The sequence below is a fragment of the Artemia sp. Qi Xiang Cuo genome, chromosome 14 (assembly GCF_049724085.1).
Source record: "Artemia sp. Qi Xiang Cuo chromosome 14, ASM4972408v1, whole genome shotgun sequence".
NCBI lineage: Eukaryota > Metazoa > Arthropoda > Branchiopoda > Anostraca > Artemiidae > Artemia > Artemia sp. Qi Xiang Cuo.
In genome coordinates, this window is record NC_142807.1 from 25,851,219 (window position 1) to 25,863,335 (window position 12,117).

At 37.0% G+C, this 12,117-nt stretch overlaps 1 protein-coding gene across 3 annotated transcripts in view; it reads right to left on the bottom strand.

Moving 5' to 3' along the window:
• LOC148944308 (putative ATP-dependent RNA helicase DDX43) overlaps nucleotides 1-12,117 on the bottom strand; it is a 61,824-nt gene that overhangs the window by 9,514 nt on the left and 40,193 nt on the right. For all 3 annotated transcript variants that reach the window (XM_089099772.1, XM_089099773.1, XM_089099771.1), the window contains exons 9-11: nucleotides 9,347-9,456; nucleotides 7,233-7,513; nucleotides 160-315 (exon numbers count right to left, since the gene is read on the bottom strand). In XM_089099772.1, the coding sequence (XP_088955898.1) occupies nucleotides 160-315; nucleotides 7,233-7,513; nucleotides 9,347-9,456 (547 nt within the window). The remainder of the gene's footprint in view (nucleotides 1-159; nucleotides 316-7,232; nucleotides 7,514-9,346; nucleotides 9,457-12,117) is intronic.

The following is a 12,117-nucleotide window of genomic DNA, read 5'->3' on the forward strand; positions in this document are numbered from 1 at the left end:
GAACTTTAAACGAAATCAATTGGTTTTTACGAGTCATTGAAAATGTTTTGTGCTTTATTCCAATAAAAAACCTCCAGCAGTTGGAGACTTTACTCAAGTAAACCCCTAGCACCCTGATTAGCCCGTCACCAAGAAAAGTACATTAACATAATAGCTTACCTCTTCTCTATCTGACTGCTCCCTATTTCCATGAATGCACTGGCACTCAATCCCTTTGATGCCCAGATCGGAAGCAATATCATCAGCTCGAATTTTCTTAGCAACAAAAACTATGCATTTGTCATCAGTGCCCATATTTTCCAAGAAGTCCCATAACTAAAAAACATAGATCATTACTGATAAACACCACTCATCTCATCACGAGATTTGCAGCTAGTCCTTTACCAACAGGTTATTTTAAACATAGTTCGTCGAATTTGCATGGTTTTACATAGTTAATCATGAGTACATAGAATTACATAGAATAGAATTTACATAGAATAATTCTCAAAGCATAAAATAAGCGTTACATTAACATGCGTGGGAGCACAGAATCAAAACGTACCCTTCCCCCTTCAATCAACATGTTCTTAGCTATTGAAGTTTAAAGCTTCAATATTTCCCGGCAAATGATAGCACACAGTGTGTTTTGAATGAAGGTAAACAAAAAACGAGGTATTATCGGTTCTAAATCGTCAAACAGCTATGTATATAGATTCACACTTTTAGAGGTCGTAATGCCATGACTACTACTACTACTAACAACTCACCGCAAAACCAAGCCGCTTCAGACCAACACAGCTACGCACGCTCCTCCTCCATCCCAATCTATTCAAAGCCTCCCTCTTTACATCCTTCCAGGAAGTTCCCATTTCCTTTAAATCTGTCATTATGGAATCCTTCCACCCCAACCGTGGACGACCTGCTTTTCGTTTAGCCCTTGACGGTTGGCCGAAAAGGATAATCCTCGACAATGCGTCATCCTTCACCAGTACAAAGTGCCATAGCCCTTTCAACCTTTCTCTCCTTCTAGCCCTAAAAAGCGGGATTGAACCACACTTTTCGTAGAGCCTACAGTTATAAATATGGTCAGTAAGTTGGATACCCAGAACAATCCGCAGGGAATTTCTTTGTAAAATATCTAGCAAATCTTCATCCGCTTTTCGGAGCGCCCATGCTTCAGAGCCATATTTGACTACTGTGGCTTCCAATATTCTAATCTTGAATTGCAAACTAATCTTCCTATTCTTCCAATTTTATATATATATATATATATATATATATATATATATATATATATATCTATATATATTCAATTTGAAAGAAAATTGTTCTATTGAAAGAATATATAAAACTTCTTTTATATATTTAGGTACACAAACATAGTTTTTATGGAGTCTGTTGACAGCAGTGATGTGGAATAGAGGTTCGATTTATCAATTCAGTGACTAAACAAGCGCAATTACTCAACTTAGCGATTAAATTAATACATTTTCACTTAAATATTAGCTACCACAATATTTTCAAGCAACTATATTTCGATTATGACTATTTACAATTAAATTTCAATTATGTTTAAATTCAAAAATATCAAAATAATTAAAAAAGGCAAGCAAACTCTTTTTAAAATGTTGATCTGAATTTTCTTAAATTTACATTCTAAAAATACCAGATCTTAAAAGTTCGCATATATTAATCTTGGACACTGAAGAGCTAAAATCTTCCCTACGATACCCCTTCAACAACAGTTGCTGAGCTAATTTTGCTCAAACCCTTCTTCATCTATAAGAACCAAAGCTTGCATTTTCCTTTTTAATTCTCTATTACTTAGTTTTTAAACTCTGTTCCTGGGTGCTTTCGCATCAGCACTGGGTTAAATCAGTATTAATTCGGTTCACTATATCCTTTGAAAAATTACCATGATGTATGTTTGCCTGACTCATAGGAATTTCCGTGCCTGTAATTTATTTTGAACACATTCTCCTTCAATCTTCCCAATTCTTCTGGGAGGCTAAGCTTTGAGAGTGACCAAATGATATCCATTCTTTCAGATCGAACACACTTAAGTTAAGCATTAAGAATGGATGTCGAGGAGGTGACACCTCCCGTGCTGTCGCAGACAGATTGAGATTTCACAATGAAAAATTATATTCGTTTGCTTACCTGCACAAAGGAAGGGTAAGAAGGGGTTGGGGGAGACACATTGCATAGAGACTATTTTTTCAAAAAACCAGCGACCTTCTGAAAAATCGGACAGTTATAACCTGAGAATTCATTTTTTTGCCATTTCAGAACCACTTCTTTTTAATTTTGTTGGATATGCTCTCTTTCAAGGATATTCTTGTCAAAGCAATGTTCATAAGAATGAGGCTCATTCAAATAATTTTTTTAATTCTAGCACCAATTTCCAGTTCCATAAAGAGCATTCCTAAATAGCTGCCGTTACCCCATTTTCCGTGACAAAGACACATTTTTGGCGGCCAATCAGGCGAAGAAGCTAAATAGACGTAGGGCTTGATGTATCGAAACACTTTTTAGAAATTGTCTGCAGGTACATTTCCACCTCTTGTACAATTAGTTCTTAACGAAAATAGTGTATTCTACAATGTACTAATGATAAACAGATTGAAAACAGGCACAAAACGTAAGTTTCAGTTAAACGCAAATAGCGACGCTTACCCTAGAAGCGACAGTGGATTTCATCACCGCAATGCCCCGGTCTTTAATTAGTTCTTAAACGAAAATAGTGCATTCTACAATGAACCGATGATAAACAGATTGAAAACAAGCAGAAAACCGAAGTTTCCGTTAAACGCAAATAGCGACGCTTACCCTAGAAGCGACAGTGGATTTCATCACCACAATGCCCCGGTCTTTAATTAGTTATTAAACGAAAATAGTGCATTCTACAATGAACCGATGATAAACAGATTGAAAACAAGCAGAAAACAGAAGTTTCCGTTAAACGCAAATAGCGACGATTACCCTAAAAGCGACAGTGGATTTCATCACCACAATGCCTCGCTATTTAACTAGTTCTTAAACGAAAATAGTGCATTCTACAATGAACCGATGATAAACAGATTGAAAACAAGCAGAAAACAGAAGTTTCCGTTAAACGCAAATAGCGACGCTTACCCTAGAAGCGACAGTGGATTTCATCACCGCAATGCTCCGCTCTTTAAATAGTTCTTAAACGAAAATAGTGCATTCTACAATGAACCGATGATAAACAGATTGAAAACAAGCAGAAAACAGAAGTTTCAGTTAAACGAAAATAGCGACGCTTACCCTAGAAGCGACAGTGGATTTCATCACCGCAATGCCCCGCTCTTTAAGTAGTTCTTAAACGAAAATAGTGCATTCTACAATGAACCGATGATAAACAGATTGAAAACAAGCAGAAAACAGAAGTTTCAGTTAAACGCAAATAGCGACGATTACCCTAGAAGCGACAGTGGATTTCATCACCACAATGCTTCGCTCTTTAATTAGTTCTTAAACGAAAATAGTGCATTCTACAATGAACCGATGATAAACAGATTGAAAACAAGCAGAAAACAGAAGTTTCCGTTAAACGCAAATAGCGACGCTTACCCTAGAAGCGACAGTGGATTTCATCACCGCAATGCCCCGCTATTTAATTAGTTCTTAAACGAAAATAGTACATTCTACAATGAACCAATGATAAACAGATTGAAAACAAGCAGAAAACAGAAGTATCAGTTAAACGCAAATAGCGACGCTTACCCTAGAAGCAACAATGGATTTCATCACCGCAATGCCCCGTTCTTTAATTAGTTCTTAAACGAAAATAGTGCATTCTACAATGAACCGATGATAAACAGATTGAAAACAAGCATAAAACAGAAGTCTCAGTTAAACGCAAATAGCGACGCTTACCCTAGAAGCAACAGTGGATTTCATCACCGCAATGCCCCGGTCTTTAATTAGTTCTTAAACGAAAATAGTGCATTCTACAATGAACCGATGATAAACAGATTGAAAACAAGCAGAAAACAGAAGTTTCCGTTAAACGCAAATAGCGACGATTACCCTAAAAGCGACAGTAGATTTCATCGCCGCAATGCCCCGGTCTTTAATTAGTTCTTAAACGAAAATAGTGCATTCTACAATGAACCGATGATAAACAGATTGAAAACAAGCAGAAAACAGAAGTTTCAGTTAAACGCAAATAGCGACGCTTACCCTAAAAGCGACAGTAGATTTCATCGCATCAATGCCTCGCTCTTTAAACTTAAGTTAAACTTTCATTTCACTGAACTCTTATTAATATGGACAAAATTTAGCTCATTGACAACTGCAAGTCGTTTTTAACCATTCAAAACTTTTGGACTGAAATTCTACCCTTTTCAGTATTGAGGAGGATTCTATACATGAGAGCAAAATTCACCCAAATAAGTACACTCATACTTGATACAATGAAAAAAAAAAAAAAAAAAAAAATCTTGTTTGTAAATGTTTTCATTGAAAGGCAAATTAAACTTAGTGTAAGAAATTGGAGATGGACAAGCGTCATATTTAAGAACAGTTTTTTTTCATTTAGTTTAAATACCACCACAGCTTTCGTGTCAAGAGTCATTCATCGCTCCTTACTTTCAGTCGGAGAATTCTCTTTTATTTTTGTTTATTGTCACACAGGACCAGCTTTCATTCGCCAAGATTCCACAATAAGATTGATGTGAATCCAAGACAGAACTGTAAGCTCGTCGTGCAATGAAGGTAACCAAAAGACTAATTGCAGCCATTGGCCGGACTCTGAAAGAATTTTGGTGAAATAAAATATTTGTAAAAATTAGTGAGATCTTTTCGATCTTCGCTATTTCTTGTATCACAAATAAAGCGGCTAATTTTTGCTTGGGCTGATTTGCTGAATCAAAATTTCCTTTCAAGACATTTACAATATCCTCATGAAAAAAAAATTAATTCTGTAATACTTCTGGGAACTTGTCGATCCAGAAATTTCCGAAAGACGGCCTTTTTCAGCTGTAATTCGTTTTCCCTTGGTTAATCGACACAGAGCCGGCCTTTGAGGGTGGCAAGTGGGGCAACAACCCCGGGTCCCACGCCTACCGGGGCCCTGCACATTTCATCGCTCCCACTGGAGGCTACATTATTATTGCTCTCGCAACATTATGACCACCGCGTTAGGCCTTGCGCAGCGGTGGCTGCACCAGCCCCCACTCACCAGTAAGACACCAGTAAGCCAGTAAGACTGAATTGACAAATCAATTGCAAAGAATGAAACGATTAAAACCCCCATAAACACTTACACAATATACTTGCTGCACTGTAAAAAGTTTATTCCAACTAAATACCGCTTAGGTCTTATGTCTAATTAGATTATTTTTTCGACTATGAAAACTAATTATAAGGTAGGTTATAAAACAAGGGGGGATACTAATAAATTGCAATTTGTTTGCTCGGATAATAGTTAACTTTTGCTTCACGGGATAGCTGAAGAAAAATAGCCTCTTGGATGTGTGTACCTTTTTCATGATAATATTTACAGTGGGGGATATACCGAGGGAAATTACAGAGCTAAAATTTACCGTCTTAAAAGGAACAAATTAACCAACACGAATTGCTGATTCTCACCCACGCTTCTAAGCTCAGCCTTGTCGAATGAGTTTAGGATATTCGGTAGCTTACTGGAGTAAAAACCACAATACAATTCTTTTCGACACCGCATTTGTCAATGTATCGGTTAATATTAAGGGTTTTTTCCGCCTTGAACACACAGTGCCATTATGCAATACACCCTCTTCACATAGAAATAGGTTTTTCCTATCTGGAAACACATGGCACATTATGCAATACAAGGTTTTACGCACCTGGAAACAACAGTCAATTATGTAATACACTTTCTTCTTTTACATAAAAAGTCGAAAAGAAGGATGAAGATTAGAGCTAAAAAGAAAGATGAAATCCATGGGAGGTGATTAGGGTAAAGCAGGAGCGTCCGCAGATCTATCACACTTACTGCTGGGATTAGTTCTCATTGCTGTTATAAAATTATAAAATAAAATAATAGCCGAAAAGAAATTATAATTGAATAGATTGCACGAACTCATTAATTTTGGGTGAAAAATTTTCTTCCGAGGAGTAGTGCCATTCTTAAAGTTCCCAAATTGAACTATATTATATGAAAACATCAAAGAAGGAATTCGTACGCTTTCAAACTACAAACAGTATCGGGTTACAAATATCATATTTATAGCCTAATAAACACATTTAAAGTCCTTGATATACTTTTACTCTCCAACAATTTACTCCAATACGCACATATGGAACATGATACCATAGCACACATTTCCGAGCCACTACTGATCCCAATGCAGATGTTCTCGAGGGAATTTTATGAAATGATTGAGCAAAAACTTTAACTATGTGTTGGAAATGATTTTCTCCTTCTGCAGTTTCCCACTATATACAGACCCAAAATACCTTCGGTGAGTCTGCAGGATCGCACTTATTTTTCGACACAGACTATTAAAAACGGCGTATTAAAAGTTATTAAAGCTAGGTTAGAGACAAAGCTCCCATTTAAAGTTAAGGAGGCAAGGGATAGCACAGTATCCTCTTATGTTTGAAATGATGTTTCTAGATCTACCAACCCACAATTATCCTTACAGATGATATTCAGGATTCATTTGAAGACTACACAATTCTGAAATGGGGAGGGGGGTGTTAAGAGATCGACATTATAAGGCTAAACAGGGGCGTCATTTGGGGGGGGGGCAGTTGCCCCCCAATAATGTGGAGAAAAAATATTATACATCCCATGCCCTTTGACTATACAGATATGAACCGCTCTTGCCCCCCTCCCAATAAAAACGCTGGAGATTCGCCCCTGAGGCTGAATAATGAGGTCAAGGAGAAGTTTTATCAGGAAATTGATTTCAAGTTGTCTCACCGATTTAACATAACTAAGGGCAATAGCTTCCGATTACGTTTAGTGTTGAAAGCGTGGGAGAGAGGGAAAGGTCTCTATGAAACATTCCCCCCCCCCCAAAAAGCTCTGGCGACCCTAAAAGTGCATTAATAGACTCAGCTTTCCTAGAGGGGTTGCTGAGCTTCTCTTAAGGAGGAAACCCATCCCCAGCCAAACTAACATATATTTTTAGGGTAAAAATTCAAATAATTAACATTCATAAAAATAGAAAAGTTTTTAAAAGACTTCTCTCAAAATTTCGATAGAAAAGAATAATGGCTATTAAAATAATTATTACAATGCTTATTTTCTCCTCTTCATCAACAATTTCAATAATCTGAGTAACAGAGTGAACAGCAGCCAGATCAAAACTTCCAACAACAACATGCAACGGGTCTTTCATATATATTTCAGCCAACTGTCTTACACCAGGTGGCCATGTGGCAGAGGTCATTACGGTTTGTCGATCAGGCCTGATATCCAATAGGATCTTACGAATTTGAGGCTCGAATCCCATATCCAACATTCTATCAGCTTCATCTAACACAAGGTACGATACACCAGAAACGTCGACAATACCTAAAAAATGCCAATTTTATGAAAACAAAATCCAAATAAATGAGAATATGTTTTCTCTCTTCTGATAATAACACAGCCAGAGGCGGGGCGACCTTCAAATAGTTAAGTATAGTTTTCTAGACAATATGTTGGCTAAGATAAACCATATGAATATCATTTGGTTTCTTTGTACACTGAGATTAGTCTGCCATCACTCGGTGTCTCTACTGGGTGCTGTTAACACCTAGGTGTTAAATCACTATGCCATTACTGGGTGCCATCAATTATTTGCTTTGGTATGTCATTAAAGTTGGCAGTTAGATAGTTACCAACTGTACTGGTCAATGCCGTATCCAGGGGGGGTAGTGTAGAAAATTTGACCCTCCCCCCCACAAAAAAAAAAATGTTTTTCCGACTCGTAAAAACGCAACAACAATGATATTAAAAAATTTGTGATACGTTTTCTACCCCCCCCCCCCCCGAAAAAAATCCTGGATAAATTCTTGGTACTGGTAACTAGCCTACACTAGCGATAAGGGTCATTAGGATCAAAATTACTTTAGGAGATTAAAAACTTCAACTGACCACACACTATTCTCCAGAAAAGGTGGTCGTTAACACCAAAGGGATTTAGAGCCCATACCCTTTACCCTGTGTTTCCACAGTCAAGCTATGCCGGTACGGTAGCCAGCCTTTATTTTGCTGACTCAATAAAACCATAGCAGCATCTGATTATACTAAAAAAAACATTTCCTTTGTTTTTAATTTAACTTGTTTTGTTCTTCAATATTTTGTTACTTTTGGTTACTTTGTATAGTGAATTTGAAGATTTTCAATGTAAATATGTTAATTTTTTTATTCGCCTTATGCTCAACCGATTGATTTAGAGCAAAACAAAAATATTTAATTTCTTTGTGTTTATTCAAATACATTCCTTTTGCTTTAGCTTGTAAAGTTATCACTACCCCTACTTCAAATTTTTGAAATAAACCAATTATTATTACTATAATTATAGCGTCTAACTATCTTATTATTCACTGTCATCAAAACCACATAAAACTGTTGTAGGATAATTCCATAAAAAGTCACTTTAAATATAAAGTTGTGGGCAGATTTTAAATTGAGCAACTCCTATAATGGCTCTGTGAAAATTGTTTCCTAAGCAGTGAGTCGTTACTGTGTTACTATTATACAGCTCATTAACTGATTACACAACACATTTAATTGGAAATTTTGCATATTTCGGTTGTACAATATCAACTATTCAGTCTATCTTTTTTTCTTCTGCATTTTAAGTATTTGGTTTATATCGCTAGTGCATTGTTTAGCATTTCTTTACTAACCCATTTTCTCAAAGAAATTCATCAACTAATTTTAAATGATTAAATAAATTTTATAGGTGGGTCATTAATTTTCGACGATCTAAGTCTCGCTTGTGTCGAAACAAGAATGCGGAAATCATCTAGACTTTGGAGTTTCTTGCAGTTTTTTTAAGGGAATAATATGACAAAATTAGCGTAATTAGTGCAGCTGGCAAAACAAGTTCAGTAATAAGTCTCAAGGCAGCATCCAGGGGAGGGGGTGCCGGGTTCAAACCACCCACCCCACCCCACAAATTTTTGTTCGACTCAAAAAAGCAACAAAATGCATTTCAACAAAGCTTGATGCGTTTTTAAAGTTTCTTTCATAAACAAAAGAAAAAACCTAAAAAATAGTACAATTTTTAGAGTTAATTATTTTGAATTCTTTACTAAATAAATCTTCAACGGTGTTTACATTCTCTTAAAAATGAATCTACAACCACAACAAAAGTTGCGCCCGTCAAATTTTGCTGATCGCATAAAGATCACTTACCTGCACTAATGAGATCATTGAGACGACCAGGAGTAGCAATGACAATTTCTACGCCTTTTCTAATGCTAGCGCTCTGTTCTCTTCTATTTCCACCACCGTAAACACATATGCTATAAAACAAGAGGTAATTAAGGCCAGTATTAACGTTAATATGTTTGTGTTTCTTCTACCAGGTTTGCCATAGCATTTATCTAGCCATTACAGGAAAAACCTTATGTCTTTTGCAATTTAATTACAGTTCTAACTAGCTAAATTACTAATAGCATATACTAATTATTATTATTATTACTACTATTTATTGAAAACCCGTCTTCATACAAAAAAAAAAAAAAATGACGGAGCACTGCAAAAAAAAAAAAAAAAAAAAGAAGAAAAAAGAGCACGACAGCTATAGTGGGATCTGCTATAAGAAGACTATTGATGAGCTTTGAACTCCAAGTCCAAATTGGATATCTCAGTAGGTATTCTGTGTGAAACGAAAGAAAGTGGAGCGGATTTTCAATTTATCAGCATTTGTAAGAATCTTCCAAAAGGGATGTGGGGAGGGCAACAGTGTTGTACAGCATTGCCAGATAATGGCGATTGAAACGAAGCTTAGTAGAGACTATGGAAGCATATGAACCTGAAATGCGGCGTTTGATGCCTTCCGTTAGAAGATGACGAGTGTGAGGAATTGTATTTTCAATGGGAATACCAATATGAGCGATTTGGTCAGACGGAAGGATCTTTGAATTTCCAAGAACAATTTCATCGGGAAATGGGCCTTTTCGGTCACAAAGCACTACGTCGGACTTTTCAGCGTTAAATTCAAGACCAGATTTTAAGTATTCTGCTTGTAGTTTTTGGAAAGTTTCAGAAATTTTGTCCAAAGTTCAGCTGATGTTAAAAATGTCATCAGCAAAAGTGACTAAAGAGATATTGAGGTCGGAAAGAACAAAAAACATCTCACACTGGTCCTGAGCTTCGACATAGTTATTGAAATAACAAAGTGAAGCAATGGCACCTGTCCTGGCTCCTCTCTTAACTGGTACAGTTCTATCCAGTGGCCTTGCCATTTGATCTTGCTTAAGAGGGATTTCAAGTCGGAATCGTAGCTTAGCAGATATATCCCTTTGAGATCTGATGATAGCCGGATTTACTTTTCTTTAAACAGCCCTTAAAAGCATAAGGAGGTGGATCAGGGAGTCAAAGGCGCGGCGAACATCATGACTCGCCAAGGCGAGTGAACTACCTGTACAAGAAGCACCAAGCAGAGTACTAGGAAGAACTGCAAGGGCGTCTGCACATAAAATGCCTTGTTGAAAGCCAAGTTGATGTAGAGGCGTGTAACATTTATCTTCAAGCTCTTTTATGAACTGTAGTCTATAAAGCTTGCATAAACTGGTTGATACAGCTATGGGTCTGAAAGATTTACATTGATTGGATGTTTTCCGTTTTTAAGAAATAGGAGAAAGATCTCCCACACAGAATTTTGACGGAACCGAACCTTGCGTAAAAAAACATCTACGGTAGTAACATGAGATGTTCTATGAGCACAGGACCACCATTTTTGATATGTAAGGCGTGACTTCCATCCATGCCTCGTGACAACTTTGGCTCAAGGTGCATAATAGCATCAGCCATAGACGTTGTAGATACTGTATAATCAGAGTCAGAAGATGCATACAAAGATTGGTCAGGCTTTTCAGCATATTTGTGTTCGAGTGAGAGATCTGGTGGATAGAATTACGCCTCATAGAAAGGATACCAATCAGATAAAGGAACATAGGCAGCGAAAAGGGAAGTTTTGGGGATCCTTGGACGGAGCGTCGAGCAAAGGAATCGAGGGTTATCTATGATTTTGTGTGCCGCCTATTCTGTGATTTGCTTGCGGCGGTTCCGAAGTTCCTTGGCAAAATTCTTCTTTGTTGCGATGCGAAAGAAATTAACAGGACCAAATTGTGGTCGGTTGCATTCTATCCATAGATATAGCCAAAGCTTTGCTGAATCATGTGATTGGGAGAGACTGATTTACATGCCAATTAGGAACAGTTCCTAGATGGCGAACCTTCAATGGAACAGCACGAGGTTTTGCATATTGTAAAGCGTGGCATATCTCTGTATAACAGATATCAAGAAGAATACATTTTTCCTCATTGGACAGCAGCGAGAACTTGATTATCAGGACAAAGGGTACCTTAATCTTGGAAAGGACTGTAAAAACACTGTCTCAATACAGTTTAGTGTCGATTAATGCCTAATTACTTATATACAATGGATTTGGGGTTTTTGGGTGACTGATAGGCATCTAGGAAGTTTTATTTGGTGAGTAAGAAAACGATCCGGGCAGATGATCAGATATTAAATAATTACAAAAAACCTTCAGTTGAGACACATCTAAGGATGAAGAAGCGACAACATGGTGTATGCTGTATGTGGACGAGGAATTGTGAATGTATGTGAAGTCTTGGTCTTTATGAACAGCAAACAAATGATTATCAAAATATTTCACCAACCAGAGAAGAGTTGGCAGATGAAGCAGTTAGGTTACAAGTAAGATCTCCAACAATTAGACATGCAGAATTACTAGAGATAATACTCGAAATGTTTCTACACAACTTTTCAGAGGCAGGAGCAAAAAGGCACTCAGGCGTATTATTAAGGTAATCAGTCGGAAAGTAAAAGTTATAGATGAACACATTATTAACCTTAACAGCAAGATAGTAATCAATGGAACCAAAAAGCATCGAACGTAAAGTGGAATTCGCGTATGTCACAAGACGTACCGACGG